The 21,671-nt window shown below is 41.4% G+C and overlaps 1 protein-coding gene across 6 annotated transcripts; it reads left to right on the top strand.

Moving 5' to 3' along the window:
• Positions 1-21,573, top strand: LOC121928873. 6 transcript variants are annotated; one of them, XM_042464202.1, is made up of 9 exons: positions 1-310; positions 3,850-4,011; positions 4,160-4,269; positions 5,854-5,919; positions 7,461-7,514; positions 10,228-10,291; positions 13,757-13,860; positions 19,573-20,131; positions 21,368-21,573. In XM_042464202.1, the coding sequence occupies exons 4-8, from the start codon at positions 5,866-5,868 to the stop codon at positions 20,128-20,130; spliced, it is 834 nt and encodes a 277-aa protein (XP_042320136.1). In that variant the 5' UTR covers positions 1-310; positions 3,850-4,011; positions 4,160-4,269; positions 5,854-5,865; the 3' UTR covers position 20,131; positions 21,368-21,573. The 6 variants fall into 6 exon arrangements, 3 of the variants coding, with proteins under 3 accessions (XP_042320136.1, XP_042320272.1, XP_042320213.1); XR_006103610.1 differs by having other exon boundaries at positions 3-310; positions 7,464-7,514; positions 13,710-13,860; XM_042464338.1 differs by having other exon boundaries at positions 3-310; positions 7,464-7,514.
• Positions 21,574-21,671: the final 98 nt, after the last annotated feature.

Genomic DNA, 21,671 nt, shown 5'->3' with positions numbered 1-21,671 from the left:
TTTATTTTCTTCTCTTGGCCTGAGCAATCATGGATATGGGGCTCTTCCACTTGTGTAATGATGGAGTATCCTTTCCCTCATCCCAGTGCAATAAGATCAATAGTATTGTTCTTCCCACTATTAACACAAACTGAATTTGGGAGCTGTACAAATAACCAGAAACAACTTTTTCATGTTGCCAGTGATGTCATAATATGGCACATATCACAACACCTTGTCACCATAGTCACAAGCATAGCATGGAACAGCTTCCCTGGATGTCTGGTTTGCAAGTGGGCTGGCAAAGCAAGAGAATTAAAATGTCTAAAAGGTAAGACTGTCTATCATAAAACCTCTGATTTAGATTTTCCGTAACATGACTAGTTGACACTACAGTTAGTACCGTATATACTCAACTATAAGTCAAGAAATTTATGCCCAAATATTGACCCTAAAATCTGGGGTCAAATTATACAAGGGTCAATACAGTTACCATGGCTTGAGAACGACTGGAGGACAGTTAACAACCACAACAACAAACAGTAATAATGCTCATAAAGCTCCTTTAAAAAGTAGCTCTGATGTCCCACTCTCCGTGCCTTGGCAGCGCTTGCTGAAAGAGCTGCGAGGTACCAGTGAGAGTGTGCATGGAGTGATACCCTTCTCAATCATATCTCCAAACTTTTCTTTCTCCTCTTTGCATTTCCCCATTTTCCCTCCATTTGCAAACTGATCTCCAAACCTTGCCTCTTCTTTGCATTTCCCCATTTTGCCTCCATTTGCAAGCTGATCTCCAAACCTTTGCTTCTCTTCCTCCTCCTCCTCCTCACGTTTCCTTTGAAAACCAAGTTTCTCTTTTCCCTCCTTCACTTCCACTTTGAAGCCAACCTTAAAATCTGTCTCCTAAATTCTGCCCTCACCTTATCCACGGGGCATATTAAAATCCATGATTTTGATCCTAAAACCTTCCCTCAACTTATACATGAGGTCGACTTGTGCACGAGTATATACGGTAGACCTTACTGTGACAGCACAAATAAGATACAGTAGGTGGATGACAGGTTTGGTTGGCAATGTAGAAATAATTTTCAAGCTGATCTGATTATTTTGATGTATATGGCGGGTTATACACCACCATTAAAGTACGGAGTCAGTCCGTACTAGGGTTAGGAAGGTACGGTGAGTCCGTACAAAATGGCCGCTCCCTTTCCACAAGGGGGCCGCCATGACGACGTCACGACCGTGCCGCCTCTATACGGGGCGGCGCGGATGTGACGTCGTCGGTCCGCGCCAGGGCGCTTAGTGCGCCCTTTCTGCGGACCAGGAAGGAGCTCCGTTTCGGAGTTCCTTCCTGGTTTGTGGCGCTGCTTTGCCTCGCTGGGCGCAGCCTTCAGACAGCTGCGTCCAGCGAAGCAAGGGAGAAAGGGGCCAAGCGGCCCCTTTCTCCCTCTCCCCACCGCGGCGGGGTGTCCTTGGGGCTCGAAGCCCCAAGGACACCCCTTTTCAGGCTGCGGGGAAGCGGCGTTTTGCTGCATCCCCGCAGGCTGAAAAGCAGCGGATCGGGGCCTCAGCGGCTGCCATTCTGACAACTGAGGCCCCGATACACCGGGGAAAGGGGCAGGTACAGCCCGCCCCAAATAGGCGGTCTGTAACCCGCCTAAGTTTGTATTTATAACTAATATATTCATGAAGGCCCGGGGTACGCATTAGTTAATACTTCCTGCCGAAAAGTACAATTTGGTTTCACCAAAACCTAATCAGTTTATTTGGATGGACATTAACACTGCAATTTTACGTACAGTACGCTTGCTGAAAAATAAGTCCTAGTAAAAGGAAGATTATACAGAGGCGAGTGAGCATACAATTGCAGCCTCATGCTCTTATCATATAGCACATATAGATAAGCTATCTATGGCTAAGGCTTCATCTGCACTGCAGAATTAATGCAGTTTGACACTGCTTTAACTGTCCTGGCTCAGTGCTATGGAATCCTGGGATCTGTAATTTGTTGTGGTACCATAGCTCTCTGACAGAGGAGGCTAAATATCTCACCAAGCTACAAATCCCAGAATTCCATAGCACTGAACCATGGCAGTTAAAGCAGTGCCAAACTGCATTATTTCTGCAGTGCAGATGCAGCCTAAGTTTAGCACTCTAACTACCATACCAGAGGTATCAGCATTTGGAAAGGTTTTTTTTTTTTTTAAATAAGTTCCTTATATAATTCATTAAATAATGTGAACCTGCCACCACAGATACTAAGGCCTGTTACAGACAGCCAAAATAAAGCTGCTTCGAGTCACAGTGGAGGTATGGTGTTTCAATGATGCATGCGTCCTAAGAGTCCAGAAGCCACACCAAAGCCACGCATGCTTTATTTTGGCTGTCTGTAACAGGCCTAAAGATATCAGATGGAAGACTTACTATTGTAATTCATTACTGTAATTAAAGTTACAGCTTTAATTTGTCAACAGCCTTTTTAAAAAGTAGCTTTTGGCAATGCTCATTAATAATGTTGCTCATGCTTTTTAGTAAATTTGGGAGAGGGTAAAATATCTTGGGATTGATAAAGAAATGACATAAAATGTGAAAAACTCAATTCAAACTTCCTCTTAAAAATTCTTTGACCTGTCTGTTAAAAGTAACTAAAAAGTACAGTAATTAGAAAAGATTGCTTCATTGCATCTAAAATGGCATTTTTGAAATGATAGTTACACTTGTTTTTGTTCTTCAAGTAACTTGCTACAAGAAACTACATTGCTTGTGACTCATCCCATCCAAGCTCTGTTCAGTCTAGTGTACTTCATGATCTCCCTACAATGCCAGGGCATTTTTTTGGCTGTAATCTTAATGGTGGCAGCATCATGTAGCTTCAAGGCAAGGCCATCCTTTTCTGGTTCTAGCCAGCACTCTATCTGATATCTGGTATGTGTGCCTGGCTTGCACTGAATAGCTAAGTGTGCGTAAAACAAACAGTACGGCTGGTCTCCTGTTTAATATTTATGACAGCGTAAGCTGAACATACAGTTTTGTAATTTTTGAGATTCACGTTTATGGTCATAGAACCACAGAGTTGGAAGAGACCACAAAGAACCATCCCATCCAACTCCTGCCATGCAGGAACCCATAGCCAAAACACCCCTGACAGATTGTCATCCAGCCTCTGTTTAAAAACCTCCAAAGAAGGAAACACCACCACACTCTCAGGCAGTGTACTCTACTGTTGAACAGCTCTCACCATCAGGAATTTCTTTCTATTACTGAGGTGGAATCTCTTCTCCTGTAGTTTGAATTTCTTGACTGCAGTCTCTGTTCCGATTGATGTTTGATCCTAGACTTATGGAGTTTGAAGAGATCCCAAGTGTCATCCAATCCAACGCCCCTGCCATGCAGGATTACACTCCTGGCAGGTGGCTTCTGATTAAAACCCTCCAATGAAGGAGACTCCGTCAAACTTTGAGGGAGTGTGTTCCACTGTCAAACAGCTCTTACTGTCAGGAGGTTTCTCCTAATGCTCATAGCATGAATCCAGTGTTCCATGTCCTATTCTCTGGAGCTGCAGAAAACAAGCTTGCTCCATCCTCAGTATGACATCGCTTTAAATTTTATCACCCCTTAACTCTCCAGGCTAAACATATCCAGCTCCCTAACTCTCTCCTCATAGGGCATGGTTTCCAGACCCTTCACCATTTTAGTCGTGTTCCTCTGGACATGCTCCAGCTTGTCAACATCCTTCTTGAATTGTGGAGACTAGAACTGGTCATTGATGGCTCAACATGACCCACAAAACCTATCTCTTAAGCCAGATAGTGCTGCAACCAAAGGGTTTCTGTGGATGCTGGTCAATAACATCTGTTCTCCCAATTACAGGATCCATTGAAGGAAGCAGCTGTAGTGAGACCTTGGGGGATGTCTCCAACTGCCCTTATCAACATGTCCTGAGACTGGGAGAGCCCTGCAGTCATCAATTCCCACTGCTTGATCTGCAGCTTCTTAGAAGTCCTTCAGTTGAGGTGCTGCCTGGCTTCAGAGGTATGTTTTCGATGTTGGCCATAGGAGCAGAGCTGTGCCTTAGCTATATTGGCAATGTAGAATCTCAGCCTACAATGTTAGGTTCCAAATATTGACTCCAGTTAGGATCAGCTGCCAATCTGTCTGTTTTTCCTTCTCTCCTTCACAGGTGTTGGAAAAAGCCAAATACCACCATAAGCAAGTTGAATATATAAGTAGACCAACTTGCTTATGAAGAAGAAGTAGTTAGAAGATCAGAGGAAGAATAACAGGACCCCAGTGAGTATCATGAGTGCAGCTTACAGTAAAGTCCTACACTAGCAGTCTTTTCACTAGGCACTGAAAATTCCACAGCTTTTTGAGAAATCCCCTCCCAATTCACTTGCACTTTCCTTCATTATGTACTTGAGAAAAGTGTACAAAGTGAAAAATTAAATTGCAAGCTATATCCCTATATGAACAATAGGGTGAAAGATAGTGTGGCTGTAGTGTGTGTTTCTCTGGAAAATTAACACTTTGTCCACATTCATCAATAACATGATGCACACATTTTTGTTGTTGTTGTTGCATGCTTTCAGGTCGTTTACAACTTATGGCAACCCTAAGCTGAACCTATCATGAGTTCTTTCTTGGCAAAATTTGTTCAGAGGAGGTTTACCATTGCCTTCCCCTGAGGCTGAGAGAGTATGACTTGCCCAAGGTCACCCAGTGGGTTTCATAGTTGAGCAGGAAATCGAACCCTGGTCTTCAGAGTCATAGTCCAATGCTCAAACCACTACACCACACTGGCTCCTTGACAGAATGTGATTTGCCCAAGGACACCCAGTGAGTTTTCATGGCCAAACCAAGATTTGAACCCTGGTTTCCAGAATTGCAGTCCAATGCTCAAACCACTACACCCAGCATGGCATTGTGCTTTGAGTGTTGGACTATGACTGGAGACCAGGGTTTGATTTCCAGCTTGGCCAAGAAACCCACTGGGTAATCTTGGGCAGTTCACATGCTCTCAGCCTCAAGAGAAGCCAATGGCAAGCCTCCTCTCAACAAATCTTGCCAAGAAAAACCCAGGAGAGATTTGTCTTAGAGTCATCATAAGTCAGAAATGACTTGAAAACACACAGCAACACAACATAAGGAAGGTCACAATATGCCTATTTTTTCTTCTTCTTGTGTGCCTTCAGATAATTTCTGACTTGTGGTAACCATAAAACAAGTCTATTGCAGAGTTTTCTTGGCAAGATTTCTTCAGAAAGGGGTTTGTCAGTGACTCCCTCAGAGGCTGAGAGAATGTGACTTGCTAGACTGACCATATGTACTGTTTTAAATGGTGTTGAAAGACCAAAATTTGCTGCATAAGATGCTGCACTTAAAAATATGCCGTCCCCCCCATTTTGTTCAGTTTATATAAAAGAAAAGCTTTCCGACCCTTAAATAAGGGACATACTGTATAACAAGGGATGCCTACAAGTGTTATAAGGGGCAGACTCCCCAAGCATCAAATAAGGATCATACCTTATAACAAGGGACACCTGGCAACCCTCCCTCAGTCAAGAAAGGGTCTTGGGCCAACTCTAAGACTTACCTAGCATCTGTTTCTGGGCAACATATTGTGTCACAATGGGTGAGATCAACATCAGCCTCAAAGCCTTTTTCCAGGAGTTTGGCTTCCCTATAGCCCTCCTCAGGGGGCACAAAGTCCAGAAGTGGACCACAAAACATTAAACTATTCACATGGTTTACCAGCTACAAAGATGAAAGGAAACAGTGGATGACATAGTGCCAGAATTGTAGAAATCACTGCCACTTTTTGCTATGGGGTCTAGTACAAGGCGTTTCTTTAGCAAGACTTTCTTTTTCTTTTAGATATCAACTCTGATGGATTTTGCCAGCTGTTCAGACTGTATGGAGGGATTAAGACACAGATTCATGGTAAATTATTTGCCCTCTGTTCCCAAAGTCTTTTGACCTATTAGTTCCTCATTGTAGAAGAAAGTAGTTATCATTCTAATGTTTATAAATTAAGTTTAACCTTGTTTTGATTATCTTTAATTTCTATTATTGTTACTATTGGACATGTTCAGATTTCAAATTAGTTCCCTAAACATATAAGAGGGTTACCAAAAAAAAAATACACAATAAGCCCTTAGTATCCACTGGGATTTGATTCTAGGACCCCCCATGGATGCCAAAATTGGTGGATGGTCAAGTCCCATTAAATACAATGACATAGTAAAATGGTGTCCTTCATATAAAATGGCAAAATCAAGATTTGAATTTTGGAATTTATATATTTTTAAAATATTTGCAATATCATTGAATCCATGGGTAAGAATCTGTGGATACAGAAGACCAACTGTAAATAAATAAATATCTGTCCTTCTTCCAGACAGCTCTCAACAAGTTAAACCACCACCTCATTTTTATCTTTACAACTACCTTGTGATGTAGACTAGATCAAGGTCACCTTAGTAAATTTCAGTGAGAATCTGAACCGAAGTTTTCCCAGTTTAGGTCCAACATAACCAAGGGGCTGCAGGCTCTGCATCAAATCTCCTATGAAGAAAGGACAGTTTAAATATGTTTGACACCACTTTAAGTGCCATGGATCAATGCTATGGGATTTGTAGATTTGTAAAATGTTTAGCCTTCTCTGTTAGACAGGCCTGGTGCCACAACAAATTACAAGGATTCCATGGATTTCATGTCACTGAGCTACGGCAGTTAAAGCAATGTCAAACTGCATTATTTCTGCAGTGCATATTCAGCCTTAGGTTAAAATTCCAAACATTTTTGTGCAACTTCAGGACTGATTAGCAAACCAGATTATGTTGTAAACTGGTTGGGTGGGAGAAGTTGATGTTTTGGGTCCATTCCACAAGGAACGTGTGTGATACACCATTTTGAAGGATTATACATTTTACCAGTTTGGTTTCATTCAAATCATAAGTGGAGTCATTCACATCAACCCGTGTAATGTTGGGTACATTTCCTAGGCTGTGCTTTTATAGCACCTACTTAGCTACATAACCAAATCATACAGAGCTAAGTAGTGTCTCCCAGCCTGGCCATCCCCATGTACCAGGGAGCAGCTGCTGCAGGAAACATGGGTCATTTCTCCTGAATACAATAAATAAAAAATATTGATCTTGAAGCAACTGACTCACATTACACGAAAAGAGATTCCATCCCAACATTAGGAAAAACTTCCTGATAGTAAGAGCTGTTTGATTTTATGACTCCCACCCCTTGATCTCCAGTGTGACAGCCAGAAGCAGGGACCTTGTCACAAGTCCCCCTCACACTGGATGTCGCTTATGGGAGGAAGGTTTACTCTACTTTATTTTGCTTGGTGGGAATGAGAGACAGGAGAGACTATAAATCTCATAAATAAAAAGATAAATAGACTAGTGTGTTGCATGTTTCTGGTCAGTCATGTAACAGGTTGTCTTTACTATCTCCCTCCACCAAAGCAGAATTGCACAGTGGAGTCTGGGACAAGATCATCTTCTGATACCAACCTTAAGGTAGGAATTGTCATTTTGCCAGAAGACTGGCTCCCTTCTCTGTGGACAGGAGAAAGCAAATAGGGGTTTCCTCAAATTGCAGGCTCTTCTTGGTAGCCTCAAAGTGATCCTTTCAATCTGCCAGTGTTTCCCTGTAATTCTGTGAAATGAGATTTGCAAGTCAGAAGCCAGCATTTCATTTCATTTCATTTCATTTCATTTATATGCCACCTTTCTCCGAAAGTGGAACCCAAGTGGGCTTCCAAAGAGGATCAGTTATTAATAATAATAATAATAATAATTAAAAACCTCCACATTACATGATATAAAACCATAAATAAAACACATGTCCTAGTCAGAGGTTCCACTGCTTATGTATTAAAAGCCTGCTGAAATAAAAATGATTTTGTTGGCTGATGAAAAGAAAGCAGGGAGTGGGCCAGCCCAGCCCAGCCTCCTGGAGAAGGGAGTTCCAGAGGATGGGAGCAGCCACCAAGAAGGCTCTGTCTCATGTCCTCACCATGCAAGACTGTGATGGTGGTGGGACCAAGAGAAAGCCTTTCCCTGATGATCTTAAAATTCTGGCAGGTTCATACGGTCTTTCGGATAGTCTGGACCAAGGCTGTATAGTGCTTTTTTTTGTCATAACCAGCACTTTGAATTGTGCCCAGAAACAAACTGGTAGCCAGGAAAGCTATTTTAACAAGGATGTCATATGCTCGCTATTACTGGCCTCCAGTTACATGTACATAAGTCTCTTTTTGGATACAACACAAAGGGCTATGCTCCTGTCTTTGTCCTCTATTTAAAAATGCCCATTGCCTGGCAGCAGTCAAGTCCCAGGAGTCCCTACAACTGTCATTTACTAGTAGGGAATGGAAGGAGAAATAAAGCAATTCAGACCATGAAGATCTGGTAACTCTGGGCTCCTAGGGAAAAGAAAAGCAGGTGTACTCCATTTGAGTACATCCTCATTTCTCCCTCCAACCAAGCTGAGCCCAGAGGTTTCTCCATGATTTAAATTGCCTGGCCCTCCTGTAGCGACAGCAGCAAGGTCTCTCCTACAGCTTGAAAGCTGTCAAGCAGCACCAGGGTGGAAAATTCCACATACCAAGCTAAACACACGTGTAGGATCTTTTACGGCATGTGCATCTGCACTAAAGAGTTACAGCAGTTTGATACCAGTTGATTCCTCTTAAGGCATCCTCTGATTTGTAGTTTAGTAAGGTACTCAGAATTCTCTGTTTAGATAGTTCCAGTGTTGTAGTCAGAGGAGTGTACTCAGATTGTCTAGCAGAGAATGCAAATCTGTTCGAAGAAATTGTGGTGGTGCCAGTACATGTGTTACATTGCCTAAATGGAATGAATGAATAAATGAATATATGCAGATTTGAACAGATTTATCAGTTGATCAATTAACTATACAATTCAAATGACTGACTGATTTATAGCACGTTCCAGTGGCATCACTAGGGTTGGCATCATCCGGTGCGGTAACGGGGTCCACCCCCCAAAATTACCTTGTCCCATAATAACATTTATTAATTAAAATAAAAATCCCATTACCTAATATAAGTATGTCCCATATGTATATAGATAGAAAACGTAAAAAAATACAAATGTATTAGTCATATATTTATATTATCCATACTATAAAATATTTCGACCATCAACACATACATAACTAATATAGTATAACAGAATAAAAATTGAAGCTATCCATTATACCATAATTAAAAATCAATTTAACTATGTGATTAAGAAAATAAACTAAGTAAAAAAAAATAAACACCAAAAACACCATACAGAACCCATAGGCCTGTTACAGACAGCCAAATAAAGCTGCTTTGAGTCACAGTGGAGTATGGTGTTTCAATGATGCATGCGTCCTAAGAGTCAGAAGCCACACCAAAGCCATGCTCCAGTCCTTAGGGCTGGAGCATGGGCTTTGGTGTGGCTCTGGACTCTTAGACGCATGCATCATTGAACACCATACCTCCACGGTGACTCGAAGCAGCTTTATTTTGGCTGTCCTGTAACAGGCCTTAGTATTGTTTATTTTTAACTGAAGTTACTTATAAATCATAATTCATGTATATCACTGAACTGGCAACGGCAATAGTTGTGGCATAGACAGTTAGCAAAATTAAAAGTATACCTTTAAATGACAATAATACTATGCACAGTCTAAATGTATTTACATGCACATAGTTTCAGTAGATAAAGTGAAAATTTGGTAAGATGTGATTAAATAAAATTGAAAGATCTTTAAAAAATAATGTTAAAGTTTAATTTTTTAAATTCAAAATTTATTTACACCCCCCCCCCAGGCCTCTCCTTTTTTCTTCCACTGAACCTCACCCCACTCAGACCATCATCAGCATTTGAAAGGGATGCAGGTGAATGCCATAGCCCATTTCTGCCCAAAGGCAGATGTTTGGGGAGTAGTGGTGTCATTCCCATTTAGAGTAGTACATGCTGAGGACTTCACTTCCTGCACTTCTTCAGTGATGCCCTTGGCATAATCCTATATATGTCAGTTGTGTAAGGCATCTTTCATCAGAAGACTTCCATGCTAATGCTGAGCATATATGTAGTTTCCCAACAATTTCCATACATTATTACAAGAACAGTTTAGCTAGGGGATGAAAGACTTGTAATGTGTAAGTGGATGACAGCTAGTTTTCTTAAATATTTCTTGTGAATATTTAAGATGTAACTATTTCTGAAACAGGGCATAACCCACATGCCTGCTGATAGCCTTCCAGAGAAAAAAGGTCATGTGGCTCATCAATTAGGTTTGTACATTATTATTATTATTATTATTATTATTATTTTAAGTTTGTTCTATAAACACTAGCAGACTTGTCAATTTCAGTATGTCAGACTTCTGGTTCTTCCACTTGCCAGGAAAACAGGCCGAACTATTATATGAGGGAAACAGAGTAAAATATATATCCTTGCCAAATATTGTAACGTTATAGGGCAAGGAAATATTGCCAAGACAGAAATAGTAAGTCTAGTCTTAAGGGAAAACCTTGGATAGTATTCTGTTAGTGAATTGTGATGGTGTAAGTCATAGTCACTTTTATGGCTGTTCCATCTGTCAGAATCCCAGCTGCAGTGCTTCTGCGGTCCCCTCTTCTTGTTTCAGCTGAGCAGAATGGGACCTCCAGGGACCTTCTATCTATCAGCCACAACCCATTGATTTTAATTCCCCTTTTATAGTAACGCAATGGGATGTTGCTAGGATTCCACTGGTACTTCCCATCTCTGATGCTGCAGAGATGTTCTTTCCTCTTCCCTAGGAGTGTGAGAGACAGAAGTATTTTTAAAGGAAAGGGTTCTGTCCTAAGTAAGAAATCTCCATTGCAAAGGGATGTCTCTTTACATGAAGGACCACCTTCCCTTAGGCACATTTACAAGTTACAAACTAGAGACAGATTAGATCATTTCAGCCAAGACAGAATAATAATAGTAAGTCCCCAATGCGACTAGCTAATGCATTCTCCTATTTTATTCACAGATCAGATGGGAGTTGTAGTCCTTGATGTTCATGAGGGCAACTAGGCATCTGGACTCACCTCACTAGTTTCCCCAAGTGGGATAGGAGCCCTTGTCCCCAAGCGTCCCTTTGTTAGGGTTGCCGACCTCAAGGCTTATAATAAGCATCTTGCTGAGAAGGATCTTGAAGCTTCACGCTTCTTTTGCCACTTCTGTGACACTGAGCTCCATTAAAATGAAAACTCATCACATTATTTAAACCTTTGTTACCTGAGAAGGCTATTTGATGCTCAGATAATGGGATAAACCACATTATATTACACATACCTTCCCACTCACTTTGTAAGCAGCAAGGCCTTCCAATACAGCCATTTTTGTCTAGATAGAGAGCAAGGTGATGAGCAGATGTGTCCAGCTCTTCTCTTGTAGCTGGACATGTATAATAGTGTATGAATGTGCAGTAGCCTCTATGTATTGCCTTTGTACACATTGCAATCGCACAGTGTACAGTGATCATTGTCCTTGTACACTGACCATTGATCCACATACATTGTGCTAGTTTGTTATTCAGTACAGGGATTGCATAGAATAGCTTTGGTGGCTGATATTGATGCTACACTGAAGTGATATAGGATCTCAGTCCATGTGTGTTGCTTCCTTTCAGTTGCAAGCTGCTTAAAATTCTCAGCAAGGATCTTAAAAGGAAGGAGCCTAGCAGTGCAATCTAGGTACCTGACTCTCCACACCAACATGTTTGCTTGTGGCCCTCCAGGTTTTCTTGAACTGCCACTCCCACAATTCCTTGCTATTAGCTGTGCTTGCTGGCGGTGATGGGAGTTGCAGTCTAACAAGTGCCTTAGTCACTTCAGGTGACATCCTGCATCAGACACACAGGAGTGATTTCAGGGTAATCAATTCCCACATCACACCCCCAAAATCCATCTTAAAATCCAGGCAGCTGTATCAAGAGGTGGGTTTGCTGGCAGTGGTGAGCAGGGAACTGAAGGATAATACATCCAGCCCTCTCCCACCACCAAGTAACAGTGTGACAAGCAGAAGCAGGGATTATGTCATAAGACCCTATCATACCATTGTTTGCTGGTAAGAAGGGACTGGACTAGTCATTCCTGTGCCAAAGAACTACATCCTTTGGTGCAGCTGCCTGCATTTTAAGTTGGATTTCAGGGGCATTTGCAATCATGGCAGTAGCACCATGATTATAAATATGAATACCAAACCATTATGAGGCCATCAGTCTAGCTCTTGTAACAGTTTCACAGGATGTCAGCCTTCCAGTGCTACAAGTTTTGGATTTACAGGCAAAAAGGGACCAACAGGGGTTTTCTCAAGGCCAAGTCAAGACATGTGTGAGGTGGAGAAAATAAGATACTGCCTCCTGCCACTTTATGTACAACACTGACAGTGGTAGAGCATAGGTTATGTTAAGGAGTGGAGGTACAATAATAACCTAGAACACTTTGTGAAACTCTGGAATTTAGATACTGAATTTAAAAAATGCTTGCGGTGGGGTGGGGGGGGGAAACAAAGAAGCCTGCTACAAAGGGCAGGACTCTGCCTGCTCCTCTTCTTTTCCTCCTTCTGAGTTAACTGAGTGCAAACTACTTTTGCACTTTGAGCTCAGTTTGCAGCAATTGATGTAAACTGAAGAAAAAGGAGGAAAGTGAGAGAACAGAGAAAACAGGACATTTTAAAAGCAGCTGAGAATGTGGGATGAAACCACTTTAAGTGCTGTGGCTGCATCCTACGGAAACCTATGGAATTTGTAGCTTTACAAGGTCTTTAGCCTTCTCTGCCAAAGAGTGCTGGTACCTCATTGTTGTTTATCAACTACCTTCAACTTAAGTCATTTCTGACTTATGGTGAACCTAAGGTGAACCTATCACTGGGTTTTCCTGGCAAGATTTGTTCAGAGGCCTTCCCCTGAGGCTGAGATTATGTGACTTGCCCAAGATCACCCAGTGGGTTTTGTGGCTGATCAGGGAGTTGAACCCTAATCTCCAGAGTCATAGTGCAACAGTCAAACACTGTGCCACACTGGTTGGTGCCTCACAAAATTACAGATCCTAGGATTCTGTAGGATGGAGCCATGGCAGTTAAAGTGGTGTCAAATTGCATTATTTCTATAGTGTAGATGTACCATGTGTCTGGAAAAATACAGAGGTTGAAGATATTGAAAGTTTGTTATAGGAAACAAATGAGTGATGAAAGTGTCATAGTTCTAGAGTAAAGAATTAGTATGTATGTACCCTCTAGATGGGCAACTGTGGCAGCTGCATTAGCCTACCAGAAGACCTTGAAGGGTTGCACCTCTCACTGTACCCCTAGGAAAAAATGTTTTGCCCCCTAACACCCTCTGGGGCTGTGGTGGCATTTCCCCCACTTTTTGGGCCTCAGGGTCATTATCTGCCCAAGAGAGACCTTTAAAAAAAAGCAACAAGAAATGGGATTTGTGTACCCCTCTATTTGATTTGAATTGCAGCTCCCAACAGTCTTCACCATTGGGAAGGGCTCCTGGGAGTTGCATCCAGACAATATCTGAAGGGCTGTGCAATTCCCAAGCCAAGTCTAATAAGAACACTGCTAACCATCAAACATTTAAGTTGTTAAGTAAGTTTGAGCATCAGCTTCCATCTTGCATTTGTGGCACAAATGCCTAAAGAAAAAAAGGGGTAACCTCCTCTCTTTATACAGCCATAACAATATGCTGAACGAGCCTTTCCCCCTCTGGTACATGGCAGATGAACAGCACAATGAACGGAAATGCGTCCGGGGAGCCTTCGGCATCATTGCCACAACAGGATCCAGGAAGCTATGGAGGAGAATGGCATCTTCTCATCACAAGGTGCCCATGGGTGCTCTCTTGTTTGGTGAGAGGGAAGAAGGGGTTACAAAGCCTGGTTGTATATGTAGCAACGCACTGAAAAGATAGGAGGTGCACACAATGTTAGCTCTGCTCTGCGCTCACGTATTTTCCATCTCCAGCAACTTCTCACACCACCAGCAAGATTGTTTCAAAACAGCCGATGAACAAACAGTACCATCCAGACAGTAAGGCTGTGGGACTAATATGAGTCTGACAACCAAATCCTTGCCATTTATCATTTGTGTTAGACAGACAATAAAGTCTGCTCCATTTGAATTTGTCACTGCATTCCTCTGTATAACCTGCCAACCATTGCTGTTGTTAATTGCTGTAAAATTGCCTTTGACATATGGCAAGTCTTTGAATTAGAGATGTCCAAGTCACCATGTTTGTAATAACCCTGCCCAGTTCTTGCAGAGTCAGCGCTGTGGCTTCCTTGCTTGATTCTATCAATCTGTAATGCGGCTTTCCTGTTTTTCTACTGCTTTCCACCTTACCAAGCATTGTGTGTGTGCTGTGTGCCTTCAAGTCATTTCCAACTTATTGCAACCCTAAGGTTTTCATTGGGTTTTTTTTGGCAAGATTTGTTCAGTGGAAGTTTGCCATTGTCTTTCCCATCTGGCTGAAAGAGTGTGACTTGCCTACGATCACCCAGTGGGCTTCATGGCCAAACTGGGATCGAACCCTGGTCTCCAGAGTCATAGTCTAACATTCAATCCACTGCAGCATGCTGGTAACTTTAACTGACATAATATGGGGGTCTGATAATTTAGTGGCTGAGATCTTACATCAACAAGAGGGAATGTGACTTCATGGACCTATGCAGCAGTTGCACTTAATGCCACTTCATTAGTGAATTGAATGTAGTGAAACAGAATGTGCCTCCAGATGTACATGCACACCTGCATGAACACCACACAGTATGTATCCATATTCAAGATGGATGTCCATCCATGTGCTGTGCACGAATATATGCAATAGCACTATTTGCACCATTCCACAATCTTGAAATGAATACAGATATTCTACACTGGACAAAAATGTCCAACTGCTTTGTTAGGGGAATTTACATACACCAAAAGGATTGTGGCCAGTGCCTTTTTGGGGGTCAAAAAGAAAGGAAAAAACTGAATTTAATGTGCAGTCAGATTAGTAATCCACAACGAGGAAGTACTGAGATAAACCCATGTATGTCTTGTTTCTCTTCCTAGCCTAAGTAAACTGTTGAGCCTTAAAGGTTGCACAGTTGAAGAAGATATAAAACATACAGGCCTAAATTAAAAACAAAAATAAAGTTAGTTGCATTATAGCTAGCCACAATGTGGGAGCAGCAAACTCCAACCATTCCTCCAGAATTCCAAGTGCTTAGGAAAATATAGACCGCTTAAATACCCAAATGACACCAGATCCCCACTTGATCTTGGAAACTAAGCAGAATCAGCTCTAGTTAGTACCTGGATAAAAGACTGCCAGCAAATACCAGGTGCTGCATGTTAAATTTCAGAGGAATTTCAGAGGAAGGAATTGACAAAACTACCTTTGAGTATTTCTTGACTTAAAAAACCTTATTAAATGTGTGAGGTTGCCATAAGTTGACAGACAATTTGAAGGTGTGTACACACACACACACACACACACGCTCACACACCACACACACAGAGAGAATGGCATATTAGACTTTGGGGCATATGTAGAATTCCTTGCAGAAAAGATTATCTGCATGAATATTTCATTTGCAAGTTGGTGCTGAAGAGCAATTCACAACAATGCTGTCAGTTGCTTGTACCACAGTCCAGAAGCAGGAATTATATTTTTGTTGGAACCTTCCAAATGACTTCTCTGCCTCTCTTTTCTGCCTTTTTTCACAACAATTTTTTTAAAATTTCTCCCTGCATGCAGTTATTTTCTTTTATTTTCCCCTATAGTATATCTGTTCTTAATCCACATTGCCTAATAAACACACACATGTAGATATGTGTGTTTGTGTATGTGTTTTTGAGTCGCCTACTGACTTATGGTAACCCCATCAATTTCATAGAGTTTTCTTAGGCAAAGAATATTCAGAGGTTATATTGCTAGTTCCTACCTCTGAAATATAATCTGGTGTTTGTTGGCAGTCTCCCATCCAAGTACTAACCAGGGCTAACCCTGTATAGCTTCCAAGATGAGATGGAATCTAGTTTAGAGTATTTAGGCTGCACTCTAATAATATCTCCCCATCTTATTTTTCTCTGAGTTATGGCTTCTGAAGGAAAGAAAGAGTCAGGAAAGGCAAATTTAAAAAGGCAAATACCGTAATATCACATCTACTCACTTCTAAACAGCAGTTGGGAGCCAACAAAGAGCCTCCCATGCAGCAGACTGAGATGAATGCATGTGAGAAATGTCTCAAGTGCTTATCATACTAGTCAATTGTTTCAGGTTGTTCCCTTTGAAAACAGTTTATCTTGTACTCAGAAAGGTAGTGGAATAATGCATTCTTTTGTACCATAGTTGCATTTGTTGCTTCAGTGGTGTTAGTGTCTGTGTTTCTCATATGTGAAATTTGACAATGTCATTTGTATCATCCTGTTTGTTCTGCTTCCTACTCCATCATTGGTTTTTTTTTCAAGATAAGCCATCATTGCAAAAATAGCAGAATTGTGCAATTGCATAATAACAATATTGTATAACCATTCCCATTCCCATGCTAGATCAGGAAGATGAACACATCCCATGCCACTTGGACCGTCTTTTCTATGCTTTTTCCTGTGAACCAACACTTGCCTGGCTTCTGCTTTCATATATTGCCCTTTCAAATTGTGTGTATTTACTCTTTAATGTTATCTTTAACCATATGGTTTCTCTGGGCATCAATCCTTAATAGGATTACATGGGAAATGGGAAATGAGCTGTTGCACCACTCTCCTCATTGTAAAATTAAAGAAAAAAATGTAAAAAACATGCTCTAAAATGGAGCCCCAAATGTACAGCGGATCTCTTGGGAATCTGGGTGTCCTCTCTGCCCAGCCGTTGGAACTGGAAATATTCTGGGGTTTCCCTGCTGGAGACATCAAGGGAAATCCCAAAGGAGAAGCCATTAAGCAACACCCACATATATGCCCAATACTGCAACAAAGTGGATTGAGGTATTTGTATTCAGATTGGTTATTGAACCATAGTGGGATGGGGGGGGGGGAATTAATGGATTATTTCAAGTGGGAAAATAATTGATTTACAAATGACCCATCAGGAATACAGGATTGGAGAAGACCCAACATTGTGTATTAGTCACCAGGTAAGGAATCACACACTATAATTGAAGTATAAGTGTATTGTGATAAGCTTCTAGTCTCTTGCAATGCATCTATGGCCAGTGATTTGATTTATTCCTGAAGCAAGAATTTGAGATCCATGGAGGTGGGTGAAGATAACAACTCTCTTGGTGTTGATGTTCATTCACTTGGAGATGGCAGGTGAACAGCGGCAAACCAGAATTAGAGGAGCAGAATTTGAAATCTCCAGATATTGGTAATGGTCCTTTTTCCTGGGACACAACAAGCCTCAACAGTTTTCCAAAGATGGTGGCATGAAACAAAACATTGACTAGAATCCAGTAAGGGACTTAAGTTTTTGTAACTGGAGTAATGTTACAAAGATCTTTGTAACTGAAGTAATGTTATGAACTGGAGTAATATGAGAAATAAAATCAAGCCGTTTTACAATATCCATATTCAGCAAGGGGCTGCAGACAGTGACACTACAGTTGGCCCTCCATAGCCATGAATTCTTTATCCACAGATTTAACCATTCATTTGAAAATATTTTAAAAAAATCCAAAAGGTAAAGCTTGATTTTGCCATTTTATATAAGGGACACCATTTTACAATGCCATTACATATAATGGGACTTGGACATCCATGGATTTTGGTATCCATGGAGGGATCCTGGAACCAAACAGTGGATACCAAGGGCCTACTGTACTATGCAGGGGAGCCTGCAAAGTGACAGTTGCTTATTGGAACTGTTGTACATCAGGATTTGATGTGTACCAGAACTGATGTGTACCAAGACCGATGCACAATGAGGCCAATGCACATCAGAACCAATGGAAATGGGACGATGTCGAACAGGACTGATACACAGAGGGATGATAATAATAATAATAATAATAATAATAATAATAATAATAACAATAATAATAATAATTTATATTTCACGCCTCTCCCAGTGGATCAAGACGGGATTACATCTGATAAAATAAATGCAAATACAAAGATACAATCAATAAAATACTGACATTATTAATAAAATTGCATGACAGTCATAGCAAACATGGCAGTCATAAAGGAGTGGAATCATTTATTTAATAAGGCTCCTATACAAGGTCGGGTGTATAAGTCCGCTGGAAAAGATCTGTCTTAAGTACCTTCTTAAAAGCATCGTCGGTGCGCTGGGATATATTTTCTGAGTTTTCTAGAAGAGTTTGATAGTGCCTTTGCTATGGAGCTAAGTGTACAAGTCATGCAAAGTAGATTGCAAGAGACTGGACCCTGATCTGACTGGACATAGGTATTTTATGTCCTTATAGAAATTAAACTGGACCATGTAGTGTAAGTGATGGGTGCATTATTATCATAGTAATACTAGGTAGGAGCATGGGACAAGACCTACTGTGATGGCTAGATCAGGTGAAGGTGGTCAATTCAGCTTTGGATCAGGTCACAAAGAGAATGTTTCCACCTCCTCTGACCAAAAAGTGAGGCTGCAAAAAACATGCGTGAGTGGGGTTTCTGGTTGTGATTGTCGCACCCACACTCACTGGTGGGAGGAAGGTAGAAATGCCATCTTCCTTGCATCCCAATCAGAAGCTAGAGACCTTCTTCACCAAGTACAGCTGCTGGCTCTTCAGATGGGCTAGGATGTTGTTTAAGGAGTTTTACAGTAAGGTGTTATAGTAACTAACAACTACATGTTGTTGTTGTTGTCTGCTTTTAAGTCATTTCCATCTTATGGTGGCCCTAAGGCAACCCTAGCACGGGGTTTTCTTGGCAAAATTTGTTCAGAGGGGCTTTGCTTTTGTTTTTCTTTGAGGCTGAGAGAAAGTGACTTGTCCAAGATCACCCACTGGGTTTCTATGGACAAGTGGGTATTTGAACCCTGGTCTCCAGAGTTGTAGCCCAGCAATCACAACACTACATCACATTGACTACATCCTTACTGAACGTAGACCAGCTACAGATCTGTAACTCTAGGTGCGTTATCACATTACAAAAGAAAGACGAGAGGCAGCAAGAGAAAAGTGGCTTTTACCTTACCTTCCTGAATGAGATTGTAGTACTTCTGTTCCCCTTCCAGAGGGAAAATTAATCTAAACCAGCTGAGTATAATACAGCAAGGCAAAATCATGAAACAATTAATTTGGTGTCTTATAGAGCATGTGCTGTAACACTGATCTGTTCCTTCCACTTGTAGTTGCATGCTATAAAACACAAATCTAACTAGAATAGTGCTATCAGGTGAGTTGAGTTTAGATATGTGTAGATTTATCATTAAACAGTGAATTCAGTCAGCCTATGCTAGTTGGGAAGAGCACTTAAATTTAGGCCTATGGAAATGGTATTTTTCTTATTTGAATTTCCAATGATTTGAATGTTTTAGAAATGTGATGCCTTCAATATGTACATTTTTAATGCTCTTTTGTTGTGGTAGCTTTCAGATTCTGGTGGTAGATTTTGGGAAGAGCTGTCAGTTCATCCTGACCTCGGTATGAATTCTCCCAGTGACAGACGGCTTCAAAAAGCTCCTTCTTCTGTCATACACCTGAGGGAAGAGTTGGAAAAGGGGGAGCCAAAATCCTTTGAAGGACTGGAAACATGGAGCTCTCCATCAAAAGGAACACATTATGATATTGACATGGAACTAACCAATGATGTCCAGATGGCAAATGAAAGCCTCCATACAGAGACCGTGATCAATGTGCCTCAAAGACTTTCAAAGACCTCAGAGCTCCCTAAAGGCTTGGGTTTTTTTGCAGATGATCTGGCCTGGTTGCCTGACAACTCCTTGCTAATGGATGTGGAGACTTCCGAATCAGATTGGACACCAAGCACACTGGGGGCCCTCTTGCCACAGCCCCTGCTAGCAGAGCCTGGTGGCGACATTGTCATGAACGAGGAAAGGAAGCTCAAGAAGTCAAAGGAGATGTCCATTCTAGAGCGGGTTGGGGAAACTTTACGGCAAAAAAAACTACGTGCAACCCAGGCATGAGGTAGATTAAAATTGACTCTTTGCTAACATTTAGTGAAATAACCCATGCTTGGAAATGACACTTTTATTTGGACAACAACCCCACACAATCCCAGTGGCTGGTTGTAGAAATCTGTTGGGTTGTTGCCTCCAAAAACAACTTTTCCAGGCTCTGAAAATAAGGTGTTGAATCATGAAGGGCAGGGCAAACGGGACAAGCAGAAGTTGATGATAAAATCAAACTGGAGGACCTACAAATGCCTAGAGAAGTGTTGTCTCTAGGAATCTTTCAGTCTTCCAGTGTAAACCTATGGCCAATGTCTGGCAGAGTCACACTGGAGGACCTAGAGATAGAAAACATATTATTCAAATCCACGAATAATCAAATACGCAAAAGTCAAAGTGGCAAATATGGAGAGCTGACTGTAGTGAACACACTCTGGAATTTCACCTCCCCCTTCGAAGTACCAACTAGGCCTGACCATGTGTAGCTTCCAATATTGAATGGGATCTTCAGCCTTCAGGGTACTCTATGTATCATTCAGTTTTCTTAGCAAGTGTACCATGTTTCTTGGGTGATTTATGTTAAATATTATGGGTGAGTGTGAGAGAGGGGACAGGAATCTCTCTCCATGTTATGCAAGGAAGATTCTTATCATATTCCTGCCTAGCTGTTCCCTCCCTCCTCAACTAAAAATCCATAAATGTGCAAGCCTTTCCTGTTCTAATGTCTTAATATGGAACTATAACCCAGTAGTGGGGCACATGCTTCGCATGCAGGAACTTCCCAGGATTGGTCCCTACATATCCAGGAATGGCTTGGAAAGATTTCAGAGAGCTGTTGATAGACAGTGCAGACCAACTCTTCCCATCCTGGTTCTCCTAAGATCTACTGCACTATAATTCCTATCAGCTCCAAGCTAGTTGGAAGTCATAGGAGCTGTAGTGCAACACATCTGAAAGATACCAGATTAGTATAGCATTGTAACTTTCCAGATGTTCTTAGACTGCAACTCCCATCAACACTCACTATGGTCTATACTGGCTAAGGATGATGGGAGCTGCAGTTCTATAAGATCTGGAGGACTACACTTTGCCTACCTCTTCTGTTGACTACACTCAGTCAAACAGAGCAACAGTTAGTTCTGCTTTATCCTGATCTAACAGAAAGTACCAACATTTGACATATTCTTCAGGCTTTAATTTTGTAGAGATGCTTGGCTGGATGTGCTCATTATACTGTTTTCCATTTTTGCAGTGATGCCGAAATGAATCACCAGGCTCCTTTGAGTCCTTTTCTACTGTCTGAGAATGCTTGACTCTGCTCAGCACAATTGGATTTTCACAGCTTCACAAATAGACACGTTTTAAAATAGCTCCAGTAAAATAAAGCATTAGTTGGGGAAGAAGAAACCTGTTGGTTGAGTTTTAACTCTTTCTTTCCACAATAAATCGATCTCTTGCAGCCTCAATGTTACTTTGGCACCATTTCTGTTGCTGTGTGCCTTCAAGTCATTTCCAACTTATGGTGACTGTAAGGCAAACCTATCACGGGGTTTTCT

Source organism: Sceloporus undulatus, chromosome 1 (assembly GCF_019175285.1).
Source record: "Sceloporus undulatus isolate JIND9_A2432 ecotype Alabama chromosome 1, SceUnd_v1.1, whole genome shotgun sequence".
Lineage (NCBI taxonomy): Eukaryota > Metazoa > Chordata > Lepidosauria > Squamata > Phrynosomatidae > Sceloporus > Sceloporus undulatus.
The sequence above is the reverse complement of the archived record's forward strand: the minus strand, read 5'-3'. Positions and strand labels throughout refer to the sequence as shown.

What these genes read in the sequence shown, in the direction of transcription:
- LOC121928873 (XM_042464202.1), top strand. Translation starts at nt 5,866, where the DNA reads ATGGATTTTGCCAGCTGTTCAGACTGTATGGAGGGATTAAGACACAGA. An exon ending in TCATGTGGCTCATCAATTAG is followed by an intron (nt 10,292 to 13,756) that starts GTTTGTACATTA and finishes GGTACATGGCAG; the next exon opens with ATGAACAGCACAATGAACGG. An exon ending in TGGCATCTTCTCATCACAAG is followed by an intron (nt 13,861 to 19,572) that starts GTGCCCATGGGT and finishes TTGTTGTGGTAG; the next exon opens with CTTTCAGATTCTGGTGGTAG.